Here is a 25,522-nt window from a genome sequence, read left to right on the forward strand (position 1 = left end):
CTTCTTTGTGCCGATGCAATAATTCTCTATGTATTCAGGCCAGTTCAGCTGACGCACGTCAAAGTTAAAGGTCTGAGGGGACAAGAAAGAGAAGGATGTTTAAAAGTTCCAAAAAGACCTGGAACCTCAATCAAGTTCCAACTTTTAACACTAGATGGAGCAAAAGTCCACGGTCACAGTTTCCTGTAACAAGAATCATTGCATTGAAAGCCAATCAGAATCAGTTTTTGACAAATCAGGAAACTTCTATATTAAATAAGTGTGTATATATATTATATTATATTTAAGCACCTAAATATAATAATAACATATATACATGCTATTGAAAATAAGTGAAAAAGGTGCATGAGTTTGACATTACTTATACTTAAAACTAGTGCATTAGTAGATTTAAAAAAAACAAAACTAACAAGTGTTAATGTTATTGTGCATGTTGTTAAGTGTTAGCTTTAACGGCTAGTTAATTTAACAAACTATTAGACTAATTAACAAATTTCATTTTTCCTAACGATTATTGGCATTTCAAGAGAAAGTCAATGGATAGAACAAGATGGAGGCGATGGAAAAAACAAACAAACAGTGAAGTATGTTGGGTCGTACCTTCCTGTCCTCGGGTGTGAGCTGGCCCATCAACATGCTCATGTTGTCAGAGTTCCACACCCAGTCCTGGCTGCTGAAATACTCCAGCAGACTGATGGCCTTGTGCAGACGGTTGAAGATGCGCATCATCCTGAAACGAACGGCCGGGAGTCAGTGAAGGTCACAGTTTCACTTTGTCTTATTGGAACTGAATTGAATTAAGGACGTGGGACTCACTGTGGCTTCTGTCCACACAGACGCAGGAAGAGGTCGTAGATGAAGGCGGGGAACTTGTGGCTGACCAGGATCCAGTACTGGTAGATCAGGTAGTTGGAGGTGATGTTGGCGTTGGGTCTGCGGAAGGCCTGCTCCAGAGGGTTTCTCTTGAAGGTTGACATCACGTGATGCTCTGCAAAACAAAAACAAACAAAAAAAAACAATTTAGAAGAAAGTCAGTTGTGACAAAAATTCAAAATAATGTGCATTTCTTTTTTCATTTAGCTGTGCAAATGTGGGACATGTTTTAAACATCAACTAAAGTGATATATTTTATGGCTGCACAACATTATCAGTTCCTGACATATTGGCAGTAGATAATGTAGCCTTTAGTCGATAAGACAGACACAAAAGGTCATAAAAAGGTCATTATTTCTAAAATATAAAAATTATTAAAATAATCTATCATCTAATGTTAAAGAAGTCTCCTCCTTCACAGTCCATGACGATGGTCCAGGTCGCTATCTAACTGTTTTTGAAACATCAGGAGATTTAGCTTCTCCTGCAGCGTCACTGTGAGGCCACAATATCTCATCTCTTAGCGCAACGTTTCCAGCATGTTGTTAAATCTACAGCCTGACAGCTTTAAAGGGTGAACAAAGTGGAACCTCCTCCCAGGAAGTGAACCTGATGAAATGTGGGTGTGAGGACGAACCGTTAGTCATTTTCTTCACACCGACTTTCAGCCCTGCTTCTCTGACCTGTCATTTTCTCCCATGGTGCATTGTACAAAAGCCCTCACCCCCCCCTCATAGTCACGTGACTACACATGACATCATACATGGCGTGCAAACCGAGTCTTGCACTGTTTGTTTCCATGGCAACAGATATGTAATGGCTGCAGGGAGGCGTGATGAGCAGATGTGAGGTGACAGCCAGCTGCCGGTCGGGTCGACCGCAGACTGCTGTCCAGGACTGAGACCAGTTTTTATTTAAATGTCCACCATTTACATTCTTTTCTGTGTTTGAACAGAGCAGTTCAGGTCAGAACATGAAACTCAGACCCTCAGATTACAGCCCCCAGCTTCTCTTTCATAACAGTGAGGCCAGCCATGACGGACCTAATCCTGCCAGGAGCCATCTGCTGGCAATTTCATCAGTGAAGAGGACAAAGTCTCTAATCTGAGAGGAAACTGAGAGTCCCTCAGTTCATCCTGCCAGCCCGGCACCCAAAGCCTCCTAATCCCACTGTGTGCCCCGACCAATGGGAGTGAAGACGGACTCTTCACGTGGCCCGACCCTGAACTCTGCATGAGATTTAAGACGACAAAACAAGGACTCTGATCTTTTAGGACGACTGTGGACGTTTGAATGTCAGTGAAAACACAGAAATGAATCACAATGTTTTCAGGTTTTCTTTGCTACATTTGCCATTTTTACCAGAACCAGTCCATGCTTTGATACAGCATTACCTTCTTTCAGGTATGATATAAGTACACGTTTTCTTCATTATGAGAGAAAACATTTTATCTTTGCAAATGGTAGAGCCTTTTCTGCCTCCCTCCAGCAGGGGGCAGACAATCACTTCAAGAGCCCCTGAAACAACCTACCCAACCTCATCCCTGTGATTTACCAGTACAAGGTTCCTACAGCACAATGTAGGAGAACCTACGACTATTGAAGACTTTTTTTCCCTTAATTTACATTTTAAACCAACCGACCGACCAGTCACGCCTCAACATCCTCGCACAAAAAGCCAACTTTGGTCAAGACACATTCACTTAAATTTGAAAAAGGAATATTGGTTTTAAGTTACAGTTTAAAGCATAAATAACATTCTTATGTTATAAAGATTTCAGACATACTCTAAGCTAAAGCCTTGAATTAAAATAAAATAAATTTGTACTATATTGATCCCATATTTGGGAAACTGTTGTGTTAGCAGCCGATACACTGTTAACAGGCTGCCCCCGAGCAATCACCGAGCATGTGGTTCCTCTGGGAATCAAACCCAGGACTCTCTGCTCTCTGCTTCCGAGGCAGGCGTGCTAACCGCTACACTACGGAACTGACTTGGTCGGTTCACCAGGAGGCCTGACACTACATTAAGATTAAAATTTGTAGCGATGAAAGAAGCTGTTTAATTTGCTTTGAGGATAAAAGGACAAACGTACCGACTTCTCCCCAGTGGAAAGGGTTGATGCCCCCGGTGGTGCAGTTGTAGACCAGAGCAGTTCTAGGTCTGTCAGGAGAAAGGAAGCAGCATTTTTACAAACTTGACCTGTGAAACTTCAGTCACAAAATCAGAAAGGTTGACAGAGGAGTTCAACTACTGACTTGTGTACAGCGGTGTACCAGCCCGCAGCCAGGGTCAGGTTGATGACCACGTCCACGGGGATCAGATCGGCCACTGCGTCGTTGTTGGCTCTCATGGTCCTCAGGATGCCTTTACCAGCCTGATACAGGACACAGCGTCTCAGTGAAACAATCACCTTCTTTAGATTGGATGGTTTTTGTTTTTTCTTCTATTTACTCACAGCGATAAAGACTCCGCTGGGGCCGTTGAAGTTGTCAATCCAACCCTGAAGATGGGACACAGAGACAAGTGTTAACGTCTGGGAACTTTGTTGATGCGACCTGGACCACATCATCATCGGCCGGTACAGGACTGTGGTGGTGCCGTGTTTACTGGCACTGAAACAGCTGTTCAGGTTCATGTTACTTCCTGTGGTGGGGAAACACGCGGCCCCTGTGGCTGTTGACTTCAATTAGACTCCATTAAATATGGATGAAACTGCTGGTTATAGACTGCTGCAGTTTGACCCACGGTGTGTGTGTGTGTGTGTGTGTGTGTGTGTGTGTGTGTAAGAAAGACAGAGCCAATGTGTGGTGGTCAGGGCTCTGATATCAGGCTGTGACTGTAGATAAAAATGTCCAGGGTAAAAGAGACCACAGAGAGGAGAAGATGAGAAGGTTTAAGGTGATGAGGAAGAGGAGGAGGAAGAGGAGGAGGAGAGTATAAGAATTTATACCATGGTTAAAAACCAATTAAAATTAAGAATCTGATTAATCACCAGGTAACTGTCTAGTCATGATTAATCATGATCATAATCAAGCACAATTAATTGTGATGGGAATTAAGCATTCTAAATCATGCTGAATTGAGAATGTAAATAAGTGCAATTAATCATAATTAATCGCGATCGCGATTAGGCTTGATTCATTTTTCTGTATATTTCAGCAAAAGACAAATAACTTTGGTAAATGTTTGTGTATCAAACTTGTTTTTGTTTACTCATCAGAATGATGGAGTCAAAGCAGAAAAAAAAGTTCTTCATAGAGTTGGTGAATCTTAGCATCTTGACGGCTGCTTGTAGAATGCGTCAAAAGTTGCTTTCGAAAAAATGAAAATATTTTTCACTGATTATATTATTTTCACTCATTAAATATGGTGGTTTAGCTACATTACCTGTGACGTGATTTTTACCTGGATTTTAAATCGACCAACTTCATGGTGAGAGTAACGTCGGTCTCTGCCGCCCCCCCCCCCGTCCCAACAGCCACTTGTTAAATGTGGCTTGAACCTAATCTGGCTGTAATCAGCTTTTAGCAGCGATATCAGCTAATTAACTTTAATCCTGAGCAACTCTCGATAATACCTACTGTAGGCTGGTATTGATCTGCTGGGGATTAGGTGGATTAATATCTGCCTTATCTCCAGATTCACACAGGGCGGACAAAAAAAGGTGAAACTACTGAGGTTTCACTGCGGAGGAGGGAGGTGGTGCACTCACGGTGAACGGCTCCTGCCAGCTGGCCCCGACTATGGAGGGTCTGATGATGCCGATGTTGAGCTTGTCCTGCTCCTGCTGCACCACGTACTCGGCCAGGGCTTTGGTGTAGGTGTAGGTGTTTGGCCGGTCACCAATGAGACGCGGCGTGATGTCTCTGACGATGCTGTCCTCCATCCACCTAACCAGAGGGTAACCGTGGTGTAAATATGGAGGCGTCACTTTCACTGTAATTATACTGTTTAGGCAACGCAGGGATTACGGTACGATGACTCAGAGGGTTCTGAAAAGAGTCTGACGATGTGTCGGACACATATGTTAACCTCTGCACATCCCTAACTCTTAGATATGATAACTAATAATCAGACAAAAAGTGGAGCGCTGCAAAAAAACCTTTAAATTGATTCTGGAAACGTAGCGCGTAGAGCTATTCCAGGGGCCACAGCAAAGAAAATGACAAATTCATTTTCTTTGTTGTGGCCCATGGAATAGCTATTCAATTCAATTCTAATTTTATAACATGTAAAGTAAAGGTCTTTCTGTTTACATTTACAAGACACATTCACTTGCTGTTTCCTGATGTTTACATTTACAAGACACATTCACTTAAATTTGAACAGTATAAACTACAGTATAAAGCATAAATAATAATATAATAATACTCATTTATAAAGTCTGATTTCAGACATTTTACTCAAAGCTAAAGCCTTGAATTTAAGGATCAGCAGGAGGCCTGACAGTACATTAAGATTTGTGATGAAAGTTAATTTGTCAATTCTAATTTTATAAAATTTAAAGTAAAGTTTGGGGGGGGACTGATCTAGGCCAAGCCAATTAACCAAAATAGTTGGTAAGAAAGATGGAACCTAGAGAAAGCCAAGAAACGCCTGATAAAAACAAAGCTCAGGCTAGGATACCTAAAAAGCCTAATTAGCCGTTAGCAATATAAGAAGCTAAAACTTGACGTTCTGGAGGACCATCAGAGTTCCCTGTTAGAGCTCTACTCACTCCAGGGACTCGATAAGCTTCTTGGGCTCAACGGGTGGCGGGTAGATGACCTCGTCGATGTGCTTGCGGTTGCAGTTTGCATAGGCGGTGGAGATGTGGATGAAGGCCTCCAAATGCTGCATCTGATGGGCCAGACCGAGGAGCTGCTGCGTGCCGATGACGTTCAGCTGCAGGGCGAGTCTGCAGGAGACAGGGGTAGGTGGGGGGGGGGGTCACAGTGTTACACAAAAGCAGCGTGTATGTGGGGGTGACGGGTGAGGGAGTGAGTCAGAAGGAGTGTGTTTGAAAGTGTGTGAGCGTTTCTATTTAAAACATGCCTTTGGACTAAATGTTAAAGTCATTCCAATGAGTTTTGTCATTTTTTCCTGTAGACCAGGGAGTGTTGACCTTTTGACCCCACGGCAACATTAGCCCGGGGCACATTCACATGTCAACTCTCATTTCTATTTAATGTTTATACCTAATACAATCAGATTTTAACAACCAAAAACCTTGTTAAAAGAATGACACAATACAGTACGACGTCAAGCAGACTTTTTCGAGATGTTGCGTTCAGCTAATAGGCTACGACACCAAGTCGTTGTTAATGAGGTAGAATTTAGCACGGAATTTATCTTCATTTTTTCTTTTAAAATCCTAACCTGCCCTCTATCTCGCTAAGTGTCTTCTTCAGCTTCCTGGAGCTTGTAATAAATCCCACATTACTGCCACCTAGTGGTGTGACGCTGTATTGCAACCGAACATCTCAGTGATAACCGTAACATCTCGAGTGTCTTCGATGTAGCCCTCATGACCTCAAAATAACAAACATTATTTGTTTGTTGGTTTCTTTTTTTTGTTTTTTTAAGATCAAAGTTTGTGTTTCAGATGTGGTTACTGTAACAGTAGGACTGACAGACGAACCAGGGAAGACAGTGAGAAATAAAAAAATAAAAACCCAAAAATAACAAACAGGATGAGAGTGAATGGAAGCTGAACATCTGCTCTTCCTAAAAATGTGTGTGTCTCATCGTTATTGTCTCCGTCTTCAGCTGATGCCAGCACTAATCCTGCAGTGAGCTTTTTACTCTTGCTGCATCAACACTTCTTCCTCAGTATCAACTTCTTTTCTTTCTTTCTTATAACTCTGATTGTTGAAATTCTGAATCCATTCCAGGCTGAAATGTAACGTCACCCTGCAGGAAAACCTCGGTGCGACACGATGTTTTTTACGCATCAAAGCACGTCTTCTCAGAAACTCAACCTGAGCCGCTCCCTTCCGTGGGACAAACCACAGCCAACAGTTCTCACATGTGATTTCCGGTCACCTTTGTGGACACAGGTCAACAGACAAGCAACTCTTTGACCAACCAGCTGCTAATTAAACTGGTGACGTGACCAGAAACACTGCAGGACTACAGTGGTGGAGCGTCGGTCTCCCATTGGCTGCACCTCACAGCACAGGTGAATCATGGCAACGAGTGATGACTCACACATACACACACAGAGCTGTAGGAGTGTGTACTAGTGTGTACTAGTGTGTACTAGTGTGTACATCATCCGTCCTGACTGTACAGATTTATGATGTTACTTAGAAAATGTGAATGTTATATTTTGATTTCAAGAACCACGAGAGCAGGTTTATACTGTGCCACTGTTGGTGAATAGAAAAATCAAACCCTATATTTCCTAATAAAGGAGCACTGGCTTTATGTGTGTATGTCTGATTTAATGATTTTAATGATTCTGTTGTCAGTAAAATTTCTTTTCTATAATACAATTACCCTATTTTCCAGAGTATAAGTCGCACCAGCCAGCTAGAGTGCCCTCTAGCGGCTGTCAGTGTGAAAATAACAAACATGTAAACCTATATATTTTAATATATAAGTCGCACCTGAGTTTAAGTCGCAAACTACGGCTCGAGGGCCAGATGCAGCCCGTTTGGCTTTTTAATCCGGCCCACCAAACCAATACTAATTTCTATTTTCACTATATTTCTGCCTTTCCCATGCAATGCCCACATGTCCCCAATAGATGGCATAGAAAAGGCTAAAGGTATTTTAGCCTTTACTGACTGACTTTTACGTCATTTGTTTTAGTTCATACGAATGCTCCATCTATCTGCTCCTGACCCTGCCCCCCTAACAAACTTTAGGAACCATTGTGTCCCGCGAGTCAAAAAGTTTGCCCACGCCTGTTCTTTGTTTCTCCTTGTTGTAGGTTTAAACCAGACTTTTGTCTCAGATTTCTAAAACCTCCAGTCGTCATTCACTGAGTAAAAGAAGAATCATCCGTTCTTTGACTGTTTTGTTTTTTTTCTCCGACTGTTCCACATTCTCCCCTCTCTCTCTCTGCTTCTGTTTCAGATAAAACAATGCCGTGAAGTCTGCACTTCCTCCAAAGTGGAAGTTCCTGCCAAATGGTAACATCCACAAAATATTCAACAGCGTAAAGGAGGAAACGGAGGAAGAACTGAGAATGCTTTTTGTGTGTGTGTTAAAAGGAGGGAAGTTAAGGATGTCAGGTTGTTGGATTGGCTGCGTTCAGATCCACTCGGTGCTTACTTGAGCGGCTCGTCAAAGCGGATGGTGGCGGCGCAGTGGAAGACGACGTTGATGCAGGCGGTGAGCTTCTCCACGTCCTCTGGGCTGATGGCCAGACCCGGCTGCGTCATCTCGCTGCTGATGGGTATGATTTTCTCGTGGAAGTCCGCGTTGTCGTCCCGCACGCGATCGAAGAGCTGCACAGAGGGAACAAACAGAAAAGAAACCTTTGATTCCAGCCCTCAATGACACAGCGCCCCCTACGGGGAAACCTCTGTTATTGCTTGTACGATGTATTTTCAAAATGTCAATTTAACTAAAAATAACAACGAAATTCCGCTCTTTATGATTAAACACAGTTGATCAGTTTAACTGCGATCAGATTAGCCTAGCCAACCTTGGATCTCTGCGACAGTGATAGAGTATAAACGTCGGGATATTTTCAAACTTCTGTGAAATAAGGTCATGTGTAGTCTTTTCTGAAGCCTCAGCATCGGCGGAATCTTCTAGAGATCTTAAAAAAAATGAAACTGATTCACGTCCAAAACCCGTTGCTGTGAGGGGCCTGAGAAAACCTGATAAGGATTATCCCTGAAGAACCTGCCATGTTGAACAAACAGGCCACAGTTTTAGTAAATAACACAGAAAAAAAGCTACAGCTTATACAGTGTAACAGTGTGTAATGTGTAAAAGCCTGAGGGGGAAAACGACAGCTTGGACGCCTGATAATTATCCTCTGAGAAAATCTGCTCCTGGTAAACACGACTCTGCTTCACAACAACGACGACAACAGTTTAATCAGCGTTTATGTTTCCTTCACAGCCAGGACTTTAAGTCAGGACAATGACCATTTCACTGTGCTCTCCTTCAGTCCACCAAAGCTCAGCGAGCGTGAGAGAGAGAGTGGGTGTTGCCATTCTGTATTTGTATATATCCATCAGAGTGTTAGCATAAAAGACGATTTGTCGATGCATCGACAGGAGCAACACGAGTCGACGACTCCTTGGCGGAGTGGAAAAGTCACATTCTTCTACACACGCCCTACCTTTGATTGACCTATGCTGATGTTTCATCCTCGACTTAACCAATAGTCAAAATAACTTCACATAAAGGGCGCTAGCGTTACTTGCCGCAGAAGGAACATTTACTCAAAAACACATCATCGACAACAGACGCTCTGGAGGTTGTTTTATTATTTTTATGTTAAGAACTTCATTGATCCCACACTATTGTTGTGTTAACAGAATTCCTGACAGCGCCCCCAGGATGTACTCTACACTATTGCACCACTCTAATAAGAGAATATTCCAGCAGCAAACATTAGTTTGAATGGAGGAGACATTCCACCACAGAGAAGAACTCATACGGTTGTTTATGTTCGTGTTCTGTTTATCCATCCGTCTCCGCCGATGTTATTGTACTCTGTCCATATTAGGCACGAACCCCAGTGCACTGGACTAAAGTCAGCAACCCAAAAAAAAAAAAAAAAGGACAGGGGCAGGGCGGAGGGTGAAAATAAAATACCTTCTGCATCCCAGTACAGCTCAGCTGTAGTCATTATGTAATGTAGTTTCAGACAGAGCAGAGATCCTAGGTTTAATGAAGTTCTCCCATAACCACCGAACTTTTAATTTTGTTTCCCACAAGTTTCTCTTCACTCTGTGATTCACTAAAACGCTGATGTCACATCATGAGCTCAACCCGACGTCCCGGCAGGGCTGTGGAAACTGGCAGTGGACACCGGGCCAGATACATTTTGGCAGTGGGTCATCCACTGAAAACCCATGTAAGAACGATGGGACTAAACTGACTTCCTGCACCGGTGTGAATGTGCACAGACACAAAAACAACAAAGATGGCCGCCAACATCTGAAACTCCCTGAAGAGTTTTTTCCTACAAATCGTCGTCTGATCTCACGGCCACAGATCAGTTGGAATGTTGTGATTCGGGAGGTTTTTGAAGGCAGGGCTGAACTGGAAGCCACCTCTGCCTTTCTGTCACAGTCTGTCATTTATTCAGCTGTTTCCTAGGTTTGTGGGGAAAGTGACTCAGCTTCGTGTTGAGCAGATCGGTATTTTTAGTTTACGTTTAAGTCCAAGCAGGAGGAACACAATTGAAATTAGAGGGTTAACTAACAAGACTTTTCAAACCTCTCCACGCACTCGACCTGAAAAATGTCCCCACCATAACAAAGGGTCCTACTACATTTGTATATTTTTCACAAATACAGTACGTCCCCGGTAGAATAGCTAAACCATTAGAGCGGCCTAAATACCACCAGGACACACACCACTGTTTGAGAACCACTGGATTTAAACCGATGCAGCTGTACATCTCAGTCTGTGCGAGGCAGGTTCTGATTGCTGTTAGCAAGCAAGCCGAGCGGTCCTCCTGGACCGAGGACGGGAATACTGTATGTACTTATATGAGACTTCTCTAGTCCTGACGACGACTCAAAGACAATCCCACTGCATGTTTCTGGCTGTGGGGGAGGGGGAGGAGGGTCATTAGGTAACCTATCAAGACAGGAATTGATCCCCCAACCCTCACGGGTACAAGAAAAAAAGCACCTACTGAGTTCCAGCCACCCCACCCAGGAACTATGACAGCAGAACACAGAGAACATCGTAACGAACCCACGTGTCGCATCGTACTCAGCACCTAGAGGAGAGTACGATACGACACAATACCTGAGCATAATCGCAAAGACTTTCCTTTAACGGAACTAATTTGATTCCACTTTCTACCACCAGAAACTCAGACGTGGTAACTGAACCGTCCATCCTTCTTCTGCCGACTCAACCAACACGTGCAGCTCGGAGCGAAGAAGGGTTTCTTATTTCTGCTGCAGCTGCTCACTTCACTTATCAGAGGAGAAACTGTAGTGGCTGCAGAACTGTGGCCACACACAAGGCTCACTATACACCAGCGCCTGTCACTGAACTGTACGCTCCTGAGGTTTTTATCTCCACCAATCACCTGAGAGCGTAGCTGTTATAGAGTCACAGAAACTCAGATTGCATAAGAAACCAGGGGGAGAAAGTTCAGCGGGGTCAGAAAGTGGAATGACGCTGCAGATCGTGGGATTCAGAGGCTTCTTTGTTCGGAGAGAGAGTGAAGAATGTCGTTGTGTTCAATTGTTCTGCAAAGAAACCTCTCTCTCTGGATGATAAGTGGTCCTGTGCCAGGCTTCGCTTGCTTTTGCCACTTCAGCCTCCTGCGCTCCACGGGCGTCCGTGAGCCGACGCCTTTGTTCTGGAGCACAATGGTCCGCGGGTTTGTCTTTCTTTATTCTCTTCAAAGAAGAAAACATCAGTCAAAGTCACGGACGTGAACAAACGACCATCAAGGTGATCTGAAAAGGTCGATTCTGACCTCTCCACGTGTTCGTCTCTGTCCTTTCACAGCCACTTCTAAAAGCGTGAGAGCAACAAATCCTGTCTGCGGCGTACCCTCCCCAGACTTTCACAGAAACCCAACACTGACGGCACTTTCTTTCACGCCCTGCAACCCCAGATTCCATTTCAACAGGACAGTCTTCTCAGTATCTGCCCTTTGACTTGGCTCTGTTCACTTTACAGCAAAGACCTTTCCCTGGGTCGAGGTGACAACGGTCAGAGGAAGACCAAGAAAAAACACATTTATGGTGACAAATCCGAGAGGAAAATCTGAGAATCGTCAGTATAAATCAGAGGTGTCAAACTCATTTGGTTCAGGGGCCACATACAGCCTGATTAGAGGCCCGATGAGTGGGCCGGACCAGTACAATCATAACACAATTCCCTAAACAACAAAGTCCATATTTCCCCCCTTTGTTTTCCTCCAAAAAAGTACAAATATATTAGAAAATATTCAAATTAATAATACAATTTAAAAATCAAAAAATCAAACAGAGTCTTAGTGCATTTGTCACTTTCAAAATTCAAAAAGTGGGCCGGATTGAACCCACCAGCGGGGCCGGTTTTGGCCCACGGGCCGTATGTTTGACATCCCTGTTATAGAGCATCTCGGAGGACACAATAAAAAAGCCCAGTAAAGATGTAATAACCAGAGCTAAGTCATTTAAATAACAACAACATACAAGTAAAACGTGACTTTTTTTTCTAAAATCAAATCTAAACCAACCATCAAGTCGACTCATTTTGATGTTCAGTGAACCGACTAAAATGACAACGGTTCTATTGGCTGAATTAGGATTACAATTTAGTCAAAAGACAATTAAAAGACTAACTCAAAAAAGGATGTCAAAATTGACACCCTCCATTAGTTCCATTCAATAAAACAACAACCATTTATTCCACTGTCGGTCGTCACATGGTAGGAGAGACAAACTGGGCTGAAAATCCACCGTTTCTCTGAAAGTTCAGCCATAAGTGTGTCAGACAAAAGCAATTAACAGCCGCACCCTCAGCGCTGACCTCCATTTCCTACACGTACCATCAAAATCTGTCAAACAATAGGAAGTCGCTGCCAAAAACTCTGACAAAAGAACTATTTTTTCCCTCCCCCTCAAAGACCATTTGTGTTTGTAGGAAAAAAACGAAACAAAAACCAAGTTTCATGCTGAGGATGAAATGAGTTCTGAGGGTCGACAGCCATGCAAGGAATCTCATGGGAAGGTGTGAAGGACAGACGTGACGAACCTTCAGGGCTTTTGGCAAATTAAAGAGATGGGGTGGTGGTGGGGGGGTGGGTTTCATCGCCACCGTTTTCTCTGTCCCAGTAGGGGTCTCCCAAAGATCCCACGCTGCTACGTATTTAAAGCCACTTTTCAGAAGATTTATTTGAATTATGTGGGGAAGAAGCTCGAGGTTTACCCCGGGGTAAACACTGCTGTAACGCTGTTAGGTTCCATTAACATTCTGACGATAACGGTCGCATCTCTGTCCGATGTTTAGAATCACAGTTCAGAGTGAAGGATCGGAGGGAAACCCTCATTACTGGTTAATGAAAATGGAGAATCTCCTGTTCCGCTCCCGGCCCAGCGCCGTGAGGTTGTACTCGGTGGAAAAGATCAATATGAGCAGGGTAATAAAATCTGGAGTGATGGTAAATGCAATTTCTAGGTCGTGCACGTCGATGGTATCGCTGTCCAGGCTTTCAGACAGTAACGTCATCCTCGATCAAGGAGAAACTTTAGGACTCTTCAAGATCGGGGGAACGGACGCAACGCCTGTTTTTATGAAGTGATTGGTCGGTTGTTGTTTCCCACAAAATCACATCATTTGTTGGTTGGAAGTGAGAGGTGAAACCAGATACTTCAAGCACATGACAACCTGATTTGGTACCAAAAATGAAAAATTGGATCGTTCTATTTACACTGTTGGATATGGGCCACATACGGCCAAAAAAAATAAAAATATGATGAAGGCCAATTTTGGCTGCGGTGTGAACGTGGGCCGAGGTTTGATCCTCAACAAAATGAGGCACATTTTATTTGTTATATTTGGTTTGAGAAAATACAAAAATTGATTTTTGTCTTGATCTTGAAAATCTTAGGTTTCAGAAATGATTATTGAATTAATGGATTCAATATTTTACACTTTGTTAAGTTCCACCAGTTGAGTTTTTCATGTTTTCCTCCCAACACTATTACAGTACTGATTACCTTCAACCTGATCCTGACATTTTTAGGGCGTTTCTCACCTTTGGTCACCTGTGGTCACCTGTGGTCACCTTTGGTCACCTGTGGTCACCTGTGGTCACCTTTGGTCACCTGTGGTCACCTGTGGTCACCTTTGGTCTGTGGTCACCTACCTTTGGTCACCTGTGGTCACCTGTGGTCACCTGTGGTTACTTAGACTCTCCCGGCCCCGTCTGCACTGCCTAATGCCTTTTAGCTGTGACATTATAATGTGTTAATTTGTTTCCTAAACTGGAGTTCATTTGCTTCAGTAATTATTCCCAGAGCCCTCCTCCCCCTCCTCCCCGTCCTCCCCCCTCCTGCCCTAACCAAGCAGAGACGAGGAGTAAATGAATTGCAGCGTGCCAGGCTGGGAGCCATAACTGATCCCTGAGATCTTAGTGACGCTGCACGGTGCCCAACACGGTGAAATCCCAAGTTGACTGACTCACTCGTGAAAGACCAGGCAAACAAAAAACAAAAGCGTCCGAGTTGCTTTACTTTCATCTCCAAAACGCAAAAGACCAACAATGTAGACAACAATTCCATGGACTCCACCAGTGAAAATATTGCGGTGAATTTTCTTTACATCAAGGATTCGATAAATCAACTTCATCTGACTGTGGGTAAGAGGAAAATAGATCTCTGCAACAACAGACTTTCTTTGAAAGATGTGGAGTTTTAAGAAAAGTAACACAGAGTATTGTTAATTGTTGTAATAGTAGAAGTAGCGCTAGTAACAGGGAAGTTTGACTTAAAAAAACAAAGGAAAAGCAGACGGTTCACATTCTATAGTGAATCATCAGAATTCTGTTAAAATATTCTGACACTGAGCGCTAACGTCTCCGTTGTTTGTTACAATGTTTGGCTAACTTTTAGCTTGCCCTTTAGTGTAACATTTTCTGGTGAACATTAAGCTATTTCTCACTTAAGGCCTGACTTAAGGTGTGGTAATTTAACTTTTTTTTTTGCCATCTTTTAGCTTAGCGTTTCACTTTATTAGCACATGATTTCCTCATGTCTAAAATGCAGCCATTAGCTGTACGCTAACGCTGATGGATTTGTGTGTGGAAAACATACGGCCCACAGAGTGTTATTGATTTTCAATCAACTACAACAATACACACTGACATTTAGTGTTTACAATAACTAAACTATACTGTAACGACTAACTATACTACACTATATACAGTATAGTACAGTATAGTCTCAAGCGTAGTGTGGACTGCAGCTACGTCAGAGTCTTGTGGATGTAGTACGGTTCTGTTTGGGATTTCTTTTTTCAGAATGCTGACGATACAAAAAACCACAGCGAGAGTAAAAGCTGGCTGAGTGTACTTTAGTACGCACACTTTAGTACGCACAAATGAGCTCCTGGTACTGCATGTAACTGAGCAAAAATGTGTCTTCTAAATGGACCTCCATCAATAATTTAGCCGACACGTGGACTTCCTGGAGACACGTATGACCGTGAAGGAGGACTTTGATCAACTTGGAGACGAATGTTTGCTCTTTCAACAACACATGCACACGTCCTCCTTTGAATTCTAGGCATGTGTGTACTCTATAAATATACCTTGGTGTTAGCTCGATTTATTTCAAACACATTCACCAGCACACCCTTCAAAATGCTCGTACGTGGGTGTGGTCCGTTTGCTCGACTTGAACAGCTCCGTGACACCACTCCAGCTAAGCTCCGGACGTCACTAAGGTGGGTCAGCACATTTTTTAAAAGGAGTAACCACTACTTGGTTCTTTGTTCTTTGTTGAGGTTCGAAGGTGCGGCAAGACACGGAGATGAGGAAATGCAGGGGGAAAGTTAAAAACATATTGTTCCGTAATCAAAACACACTTTTAACATGGAATCTCTTGACTGTCAGAAATAAAAATTATAATAAGTCACTAACCTATAATTGATGATTTCAACTGCCATTTAACTGTTAAAAACAGTACATGTACGGCACGTGTGAAAAAAATGTCTTCCAGGAACCTGAGACAGTCCACACCTCCTGTCGAAGAAACGACATGGATGATGGACGACCGTGACAGACACTGTGGAGGACACCTTGTTCCACTACCTGCCATACATCATTCCAACTCCTGCCTTCATTCCTTCTGTTGACATCTGAACCCATCTGACCCGCGGCGCACACAGAGCTGATGCTGCAGAACCAAGATGTGATGCAGCCTCTGAGATGAAAGACAACAGTGTCAGGGACACGAGCAGCCCAACACTGGTGGGTGGGGAATAAGGAGCCCTGTGTACCACAGAAGCCTACTTGTATCAAACATCTGACATGCCACTCAGTTCCTGGCACCAAACATTTCCACTGAGGCAGAGCAGCCTCCACACACACACACACACACACACACACACACACACACACACACTCTCTCTGCTGCTTAAATGTCAGTGTATACGCAGCAGAGATGCACAGATTCCTATCAGTTTGTCCTCCTCTGGCTCGGGGCAGCTTCATGGGATTGATCTCTCGATTGTTACCTAGCAACAGGTGGTAAGAACGATACAGGCCCCGGCTTGTAGGATGAGAGGAGAAGCTGCTCCAGAGACAATAACCCATCGCGGCCCTTCATGAATTATCCTGATTCTGAATTGAATAAAAAAAAAAAAACGATACGAGGACCTGCATGAATACTAATTGGTACTTGAGGCTCTGGTCGTGGAAATTTAATGACATCACCTCCAAATGGGGTCGGAGCAGCAGTGAGTCTGTGCTCGGCCGAGCGTCAGACAAGTGCTGTGACAGCAGACACCATCGGAGCGTAAGCCAAATCCAGTGGACGTCTTCAGACAGGGTCACACAGGAACAATCTCAGTACATTTGAAGGGCGTGATCGCCTCGATTGTCGTCATCACTGTTAATGGTTCTAAGAACTAAAATTTCGCATTGAATTCATTTTATTTTCAATGTTGTTGGTTAGTGATGGCAGTATCTAAAAACTGTTTTCTGCAACTCTTTATATGACTTTTATCCAAGGGCTGTAAACAACTAGCTCACAGTCAAGTTGATAACCGTCGTAAAATCTTGAGGTGAAAACAAAAACCCCAGTGTTCAGAGTCACTGGATCCTCATTAAATAACGTTATTTCAGCAGCAGTGAATTACTGAGTGTTGTTAACTGAGACTTCAGCTGCTGCGTTAGAGCGAGTGAGATCCTTCATTTGATAAAATGCAGAATGAGCCCATTTTGAAATCTAAATAAAAACAAATCTCTGATTCTCCGAGGAAGGATTCAGAGACAGGAACACGAAGAAACAGAACATTTCTTTTTGCTGACAGTTGGATTTTATTAACACAAACTTTACTGACAGCTGTTAATGCCAATCCATTCAGTCCAATATAGTTTGGAGGTTTTTTTTTTTTTTTTTTTTTTTTGCCGAGTCATGCTTTGCTTCTTCTGCTGACACCACATGTTCAGGGCTTTTCCCCACTCTACCTCACTCACCTCATCTCTTCCTCTCTCTACCTCCCTGATCTCTGCCTGTCTGATTCTAATCCACCTGATCCTCAGCTTAGACTCAAAACTCAAAAGTCACAGAAGGCGGGACTTTGTCGTCATGATGAGTCAACGTTAGACAAGTCTCGATATGTGCGTACTTTCTGTTTTCACAGCACCATCGACAGAACAATCGCTGGTTGTAGTGATTTGAATAACCAGCCTGTAGGTTCAACTGCTCCGCTGTTCAACCAGACGTCATCTGATATTTCATGCTGTCGTGGTTTCACTCGACTAACTTTTCGTGCGATTGTTAATGGACTGGTTTTTATTTCCAAACAGAAGGACCAGACTTCCTCTTACCCTGCACTTCATCATGTCGCTGACCCTCTGTTGCATGGACTGCCCAGCTTTAGGTCGGACCAGAATGTAGATGGCTTTGACCTCGGGACACGACCTCAGCAGCTTCTCCACCAGCACTTTTCCCATGAAACCCGTGGCTCCTGTGATGAGGATGCTCTTGCCTGCGTAGTATTCTGGTATGGACGCCATTCTGCAGATGTCTTTCTCACCGCTCGGCCTCTGCTCTGTTAACTTAGTGACGGAGTTGACCTTCAGAACGGTGTCCCTGCAAAAGAAAGACAAGCATTTTAATGAAAACCTAGAATATTTTGAGAAAGAAAAGGAAGTAAAGTGGTCTCTTTGGCGAAGTTTATAACAAAAGAAAGAGACTTCAATGACCTCAGACTGGAAGAAGAACTGATTTTCTACCAGTGCAGGGACAGAGAACTGTTCAAGGAAACTAACATCAACTACTATGCAGATGATACGACCAGAAAAGTACTTTAGCAAACTTGATTAAAAAGCCGACTTTGGTCTCAAAACTGGGACACTTTTTGGACCACTCTCTGAGCAGGTACGTTATTACGACCTCCTCCATCTTCACCATGTTGGCTGTTGTCTGAGAAACTGATGTAAGCCCTGGAATAGTCCTAGCCCAGCACTCCCACTTGTGGATGTATTGCTTAAAAACGCCGCTGAACAGGTGACAGGCACGGCCGTATGTTGGTTTGGAGGTTAAAAACTAAATACAGTTACAGACTGATGCGTAAACAAGGGTTTAAACTGCAAAGAACTAAAGAAACCTTCACATATATCCAAACAACCTCTGACGTCCTGCGAAACCAACGTTTAACCTAGCTGCACTGGTGCTGTAACAACCCTAATGGGATTATGCCTGGCTCTAATGGCAGCAATGTAATTGACTGTGCTTCTCATTCAGCTTAAGACAATAGAATAAATCTGGAGCCACGGTGGCAGATGTCCTGGTCCGACATCATCCTGATCTTGGCAGAGATATCAGGACGAGATATTAGGGGGATCTGCTGCCTCTGATTAGCTTAGCTACTGATACAGAAGCCGGTGTTTGTAAGTGACGTTGACAGTCCAGAGCTAACAGCCAGTAAAAGTGATTCAGTCTTGATACAAGGTCTAAGAAACCAAGGAAACAGTTGAGTAATCCAAGTTGAAATTAAAAACTGATGGTTGTTAACAGGTGTCTTGGTTGGGGGTGTTTCCCGTAGACCCTACATACAGTTCTTGCCTGGCTGACCAGAGGAACCCCCAGGTGGGTAAATGCCAAAAAAAGGATATAAAATGACATTGTTCCAAGTCAGAGCCAATCACAAACAAAAGTGAATTGTAGCTAGCTTCAACACACTCCTGAGGTGAGAAGGTCCCTGTTAGCATTGATAGCCTGAAGCTAAAACTTTAGCCTTACTATAAAAAATGTTGTGTTCAACCAGAGATGGCCTTAGTCGATGTTTCATCATTGACCACGGCCAGTTTCTGATTGGTGTGTTGCTATTTTTTTATTGGTGGCTGTTGTAGATGTCCATCACTGTTAGTGTAGCACAAGTTAGCAAAAAAGCCAATTTTTCATTTTAGTTCATGGTAATGTACCACACATTTGCCTGCACGATGGCTAATGTTAGCTAAATCTTCAGACTCCGACGGTTTGTAACTGTCTTCGTTATGAGATTCTGATTTACAGAGTAACGCAGTACTTTTGCTAACCATTCACAAAAAGTGAGGCCAAGGGCTGATGGGACGTTTCCTCTACAACTGCGCATTTGTCAACAGATGCGTCGACATTTATTCAGGCCAGATGCTTCGTCGGCAGATTCATCTGAGCTGTGACTCGTACACGACTCGTTTTTTTTTTTTTTTTCATTTAAAAACCGGTGTCTCTCACACCATCCGGCAGATTCCTGGTTTGTCTGCGCAGAGACAGACGACTGGAACCCAAACCTCCTCGGACAATTGTGGCCTAGATAACAAACAACCTTGTGTTTACTTGTTTTATTTCCGTGCTGCTGTCAGCGTGTGCCATATGGAATTACACTCCAGTACAAACGAGATGTGTGTGTGTGTCAGATTTATTTCAGTGTTTACAAACGAAAAAACCAGAATTACAGAAACCATCGGGGATTCTAGAAAATTCCATTTGAGAACGAACAGACAATGCGATTCATGCAAACTGAAAAACTTAAAGAACCAAGATGGTGAAAGGTGAGAATAACCCCCCCCCCCACCTAATACGAGGCCCCTCAACATTCCAGCTTTGAGCATCACAGAGAGTCTTTGGACACGAGGGCGAGGACAGAACGGGTTCAAAGTCACTATGGATTAACATCTGACAATGGAAATGTTCCTTAGGCCGGAAAAGTGTTGGGCCAGACACACACACACAACACACACACACACACGTTTCTACTTTCAGTGACTTTCCTGGAGGTTGACGATTCCCAGCCTAAAATGAACGAGGAGCAACTTTGACAAACACTCGCTATTTTTAAAACCCTGTAACTGAAACCAAAGTTTGTACAAACTAGACGGACAGGGTGATACAGGGTTTCTGTTTCCTTCAGAAATACACTATTGACAGATGGCGGCGGTCAAATGTCAGGACCTGTACTTTTGGACAGATTTAGCTCGTTGTTACCGCTGGGATTTTTGACTTGTTGTGGATTAATCAAAGTAATCTTGATGAAAGTGGTCGACAAATCAGCTTCATAGAGTCATGGGATTTTACTGCTCATCTGGACGGTGGCTTGTAGATGAAGCCGATGTCCTCAACAACATTATTAGTCTACTGTCAGTCAGCTGGTCGACTGTCCTACTGCCCTGCACTGGGGCTGAAATCGAGGCCTCCATGAAAATAAAATAAAATAAATGAAAGGTGTTGGTATAGTTTAGACAGAATTGTTCGTCCTGGTTTTCCACCTGGGTGGTCAAGGTGACGACAGAAGTCAAAGTGGTTCTGAGCAAAAGTTGATACAAAGTCCATGTGGACTGAAGCATACTTTTTAATCTAAGGAGCGTCTAAGAGGAGGAGAAGGAGGAGCAGAAAACATAAAGTGTGACTGTTTGTTTTTACATCAAAAAGGGTTGAAATCCCGCAATCTTCATGATAACTAAAAAATAAGACAGGACGTAGAGACGAGCACTGAACCCCAAGGACTGATTTCTCAGGTTACGATGCCCTTATGACAAAGTGCTAATCCAAAAACAAAAAAGGTCATTTGGAAAAAAACAGCTAAAAATGTAACAGGAACAAACTGGCTGTGCATTTTTGTCTCCAAGGTTTTAAGGGTTTTTCTTCTCCCCCTCCTCCTCTCCCCCTCAGGATCCATGCCGTCCGTCAGAGGCAGGTTGTTTTAAGCCGCAGCTCTGCAGTGTTGCTGCTGCTGCTGCCTCCGGCTTCTCCTCACCCTCCTCACTTACATTAGTGGGTCATCTGAGTGCTGTAAGAGTCAGGGGCGAAAAAGGAAAGAGAGAGAGGCCGAGCTCTACAGCTGCACGGTGGCTGAAATCATTAAAAAAAAAACAAAAAAAAAAAACAACGAAACGACAGAGGGGGAAAAAGGCAAAAGGCAGAAAAGCTTAAAAAATGCAGGCCATGATGGGGGCAGTATTTGTCGACCTGAATGCCAGCGCTAGGCAACACCAAGCTGCAGTCAGCCCCCGTCAACACAGCACACTGCCAACAGTGGAACCCTAAACCATGACAAGTGCAGTAAGTAAACTCGCCATGTGTGGGCAGTCTGGATACATGACTGTGCCAACACGGAGAGCTCCGAAGGTCTGCTGCAGCTAGCTGCCAGAACAGGGGAAAATGGGGGCGGGGACAGACTGGAAAGAAGGGGGGGGGGATTGTGCAATGGATGGAGTTTTAATTTTTGTCTCAAAAGAAAAAACAAAACAAAAACAAAAACCAAAACAGCAGTTCCCTGAGATCCGAACATCCGACTATTGAACATTTGAAGATACAAACAACCGCTGTCTGATGTCCATAAATGTTCGTAAAATGATGTATTGCGTTCACAAGTTCGTATTTTGATCGTGCTCCACGTCCGACTAGTTCCCTTTTCTGCCACAACCAACGCCAAGAAGCACCGCATCTCCAAAACTCCCTCATCTTACTCAGTTCAAAAAATCTCGATATTAAACTACATTACTACAGTCATTTTTTATTTTCTTTTTCTAATGTACTGTTTTATCATGTTTATGTGTTGTTTTCATGTCCTGTAATTGTTTCTGTAAGTCTTAGGTGTGGTACTTTCTTATTCAGAGTAGTGATAGCATTAAAACAACCTCAAATGGCAATTATGGATTCTCGGAATCGTGATCGTACGTTGGGTGCCGTCTCAACTCAAACTACTTTACTAGGCTGAATTCACCGGTGTTTTAAAAAGTCAGCACAAGTTAAGGCGACAGAGAGAGATGAGGAGCAGCAGTGTTGAGTCAGCAAGAAACCAAGAAAGAATGAGTTCACTGGGCAGTTATATCCACAGACAAATCAGAACGTATGCTTTGCTGCTTGGAGGTGTCTCAACCAATCAGAGATGTGACAAATCTCTTCAACCACTCACACACTAGTGACTCACGACCAACAAGTACAGACACAGAAAAGGCATCAGTCAACAGTAAAAGATGCATTCGCTGTTTCGCAAGTTTTTTCTTAGATGAAGTAGCAAAGTTCAATTTATTACATTTAGTTTAACAAAATAGAAATATCTACGTACAGGAGGTTATTTTTCTGTGTTTTGAACAGGCATTTATTTATATTGTATTTATGCTGTAATATATTTTATTTTTTCATTTACATTTCTGTACTTTATTTTTGACTCTGGAAGTTAACTACATTGCTTATGTTATTTACCTGTTTCCATATAATTTTTCCCCTTTGAATACTGTACTTTTTATTTTTAAAGGGACATTTACAAAAGGTAAAAACAATTTCAAATTTGTCAATGAGTTGTTTTTTTTTAATTAATTTTTTACTGTATATACTGTATTTAGGCTTTGACCTTGTGACTAGATACGTAGATATACATACCCTACAACTTTAACCACAAATAATACATTTAAATTGGTCAAAATGTCTTTGGTCTTAGCACAGCTAACGACTGTGGTGTTCCTGTACAGGATGTAAGGCTGACAATGACGGTATGTTCAGAGATTAAACTAGAGTTAACATTAATTATGGAGTTATGGAAAGAAAATAACTGACTCAGCCTCTATGTGGAGCACTTCCAGCTCCGGAGGACATCGTTACCAGAGGGACAGACCAGTCAGGGCCATGGTTACCAAGCTGCTCGGACACATTAAGTAAACAGTGAAATGAGCACTAGAGTCAATGAGGAAATCCTACATTTTTCCCATCACAGAACCAGGATGAGTCACACGGATTTCCGTGGTGAGGAACCACTTAGAACATTTTTTCCATCCTTCTCCGGCTTAACTCCCACTGCCTCTGACTAAGTCTGAAGTTCCAACCGAGTGTTTTGGGGATCAAACCCATTTCATTATCCACTGTCACGCCGTCTGAGTTCAGATCTGACGTGTCATGTACTGCTGTTGTACTGCGATTCTCTACGACACGTGACGACGGTGTGTTTCTGTAATTACACCAGCCGTCTCTGAGGTGTTCGATTACGTTTGGCTCACACTCAAAGTTGCCAACGCTATTGAAAAGACAAAGGGTCGTGAACCTTCACTCTCATCACAGTCACTCTCACAGTGACCAAACAACAGTGACCGGCAACAGTAAAATGAATGGTTTTTTTTTGGGAACTAAATGTTCCATCAACTCCAGCTAAAAATTTAAATGTGTGAAAAGTGTTAAGACTGAGGCGTCGGAACATTCATTTACTTCCATCATTTACAGATAATCTGTCAGTTTTTCGTACTGTCATCACATGATGGAAAAATTATCCATTATTTTCTTGATTTTTTTTCTGGGAAGTCTGAAAGTGACTCCAATAATTACATTTGTATAAATTTCAATACATGGAAATATGTATTAAAGCTTACTGTATTTTCTGGACTATAAGTCGCACTTTTTTCATCCTTTGGCTGAGATTACGATTTATACTCAGGTGCGACTTATATATTAAAATATATAATTTCACATGTTTGTTATTTTCAAACTGACAGCCACTAGAGGGCACTCTAGGCGTGTGTACCAGTATCTGCTACTGCTGTACCACTGAAAATTTACGTTAGTTATTTTTACACTGATAGCCACTAGATGGCACTGGTGCGACTTGTGTTTTTTTTCTTCTTCATTATGCATTTTTAGGCTGGTGCGACTTATACTCCGGAGTCTGGAAAATACATTATTCAGTAATTTTCACTAACCCAGTTTGTGAAAATTAGCATAAGAGGTTAAAAGACCTTTTAGAGATCATTTACGTCTAATTTACTGAGATTTTCTCACTGCTTCAGCTGCAAAAACACATTAATAAAAAAAAAATAAGGGTGTTGAGCATCAGCTAAATCATCATCTTAATCAGCACCAGGCCGCAACTTGACCATCTGTGCATCATTTGGACAGACTGTGGTTCTAAACATCAGTCAGAGCAGACATTTACCATCTGCTCCTCATTTCACTCATGAAGACTGTTATTAGTTAATTGTTTACGTTGGTTTAACACCACGAGTGTGTGTGCAGGGAGAGTCCGTCAAACACCGAGGAGACGGCGAACATCACTGGGAACAAAAGGTAAATAAGTGCTAATAACTGTTGACTCTCGTCTCCGCTCTTAAAAGAACACGAGTCGCGTCGACGCTCTAATTCCATCTGTAATAATCATTAGAGTGAACCTGAACTCACCGTGGCGTCTTATCCTTAATGACTGACCCACACTCTGGCACGAACACACACTGTGCCCGTATGGAGTACAGAGTATCTGTGACAGAGTGATTCAATCAGGTATCAGGTACACTGCACGGGGCAATAAGGGTAATGCAGTGCTTCTCATATACACACACGGACGGACGGACGCAGAACTCAACAGCTTCACCTTCTGTTGTCGCCAACCAGGTTGATAATTCATTACTGCTCCCATTAGTGACCTGTTCTGAGAATCTCAATCATCCGATATGCAAATTAGAGTCAGGGTAGAAGGAAAAACGTTGATGAATTTAATCGTTAAAAAAAAAAGAAAAAAAGATTTAAACACCAGATGGACCGTAGCCCAAAATTCCTGTTAGCAAGCAAGTCAAAAGATAGGTAGCTTTATCAAGATTAGCAGTTACAGGTGGCAAGCTAACAGGATCTAATTTGTTTTTATAATCTTGTCTTAGACTTTTAAGGCTAGTCACCTCTCTGAATGTAGTACTGAGTTCGTAGTAGGCTTAACGTACTGCAAAGAGCAGCAATTATGAGGGTAGGTCAAAAAAATTCCAGGACATTGTATGAATGTTTCAAACTAAGACGTGTTAAGTCTTTGTCAACTGTTCGTGGTTTGTGTACGGTTTCACTAGACACTTTAACCAAGCCTGAATGAAATTCTGTTTAAAACACCAAAGATTTGGAACAAGTTCTGATCTTGCTGTATCTGATTTTTTTTCGTAGCCCAAAAACTCAAGGTACATTTGAAAGGAATTTAATTTCAGTCGAGACAAAAAGGATAGAAACATCAATCCAAACTATAATTCCAAAGGTTGGTCAGAAGATAAAACGCAGCCGAACTACACACCGACAGACAACACAAACTGACCCGAAAACACTTGAAAACATTTGATTTGACAGTTTTACACAAATATATTCAAATGGTAAAAAAAAAAAATCTGCACTTCGTAGAGTTCACTAAAACTGAAGCAGCCTCTGAAATATTAAAATCTTTCTCCAGACTTGCTAACTACAAAGCCAATAACCATTACTCCCAAGGCCGACCAAGAGACCTTTGGTTTACCTCCGAAGTAGGAGGCAGTTAAAGTCAAATACACACAAACTTTACTGTTTGATTCTCCTG

At 42.7% G+C, this 25,522-nt stretch overlaps 1 protein-coding gene and 1 long non-coding RNA gene across 2 annotated transcripts in view; one reads left to right on the top strand and one right to left on the bottom strand.

Moving 5' to 3' along the window:
• Positions 1–25,522, bottom strand: part of LOC103382720 (fatty acyl-CoA reductase 1) — a 35,201-nt gene that overhangs the window by 2,605 nt on the left and 7,074 nt on the right. The window contains exons 2-11 of the mRNA XM_008315603.3: positions 17,562–17,826; positions 8,138–8,313; positions 5,595–5,774; positions 4,590–4,767; positions 3,333–3,377; positions 3,133–3,251; positions 2,970–3,037; positions 817–988; positions 601–730; positions 1–72 (exon numbers count right to left, since the gene is read on the bottom strand). The exon at positions 1–72 is cut by the window's left edge and continues 47 nt beyond it. Of these exons, the coding sequence (XP_008313825.1) occupies positions 1–72; positions 601–730; positions 817–988; positions 2,970–3,037; positions 3,133–3,251; positions 3,333–3,377; positions 4,590–4,767; positions 5,595–5,774; positions 8,138–8,313; positions 17,562–17,750 (1,329 nt within the window). The 5' untranslated portion in view covers positions 17,751–17,826. The remainder of the gene's footprint in view (positions 73–600; positions 731–816; positions 989–2,969; positions 3,038–3,132; positions 3,252–3,332; positions 3,378–4,589; positions 4,768–5,594; positions 5,775–8,137; positions 8,314–17,561; positions 17,827–25,522) is intronic.
• On the top strand, positions 13,894–17,673 carry LOC112487295 (uncharacterized). The gene is made up of 4 exons (XR_003050255.1): positions 13,894–14,366; positions 15,512–15,577; positions 15,727–15,977; positions 17,541–17,673. It is a non-coding gene; the product is annotated as an uncharacterized LOC112487295 (long non-coding RNA).

Source organism: Cynoglossus semilaevis, chromosome 8 (assembly GCF_000523025.1).
Source record: "Cynoglossus semilaevis isolate Cse_v1.0 chromosome 8, Cse_v1.0, whole genome shotgun sequence".
Lineage (NCBI taxonomy): Eukaryota > Metazoa > Chordata > Actinopteri > Pleuronectiformes > Cynoglossidae > Cynoglossus > Cynoglossus semilaevis.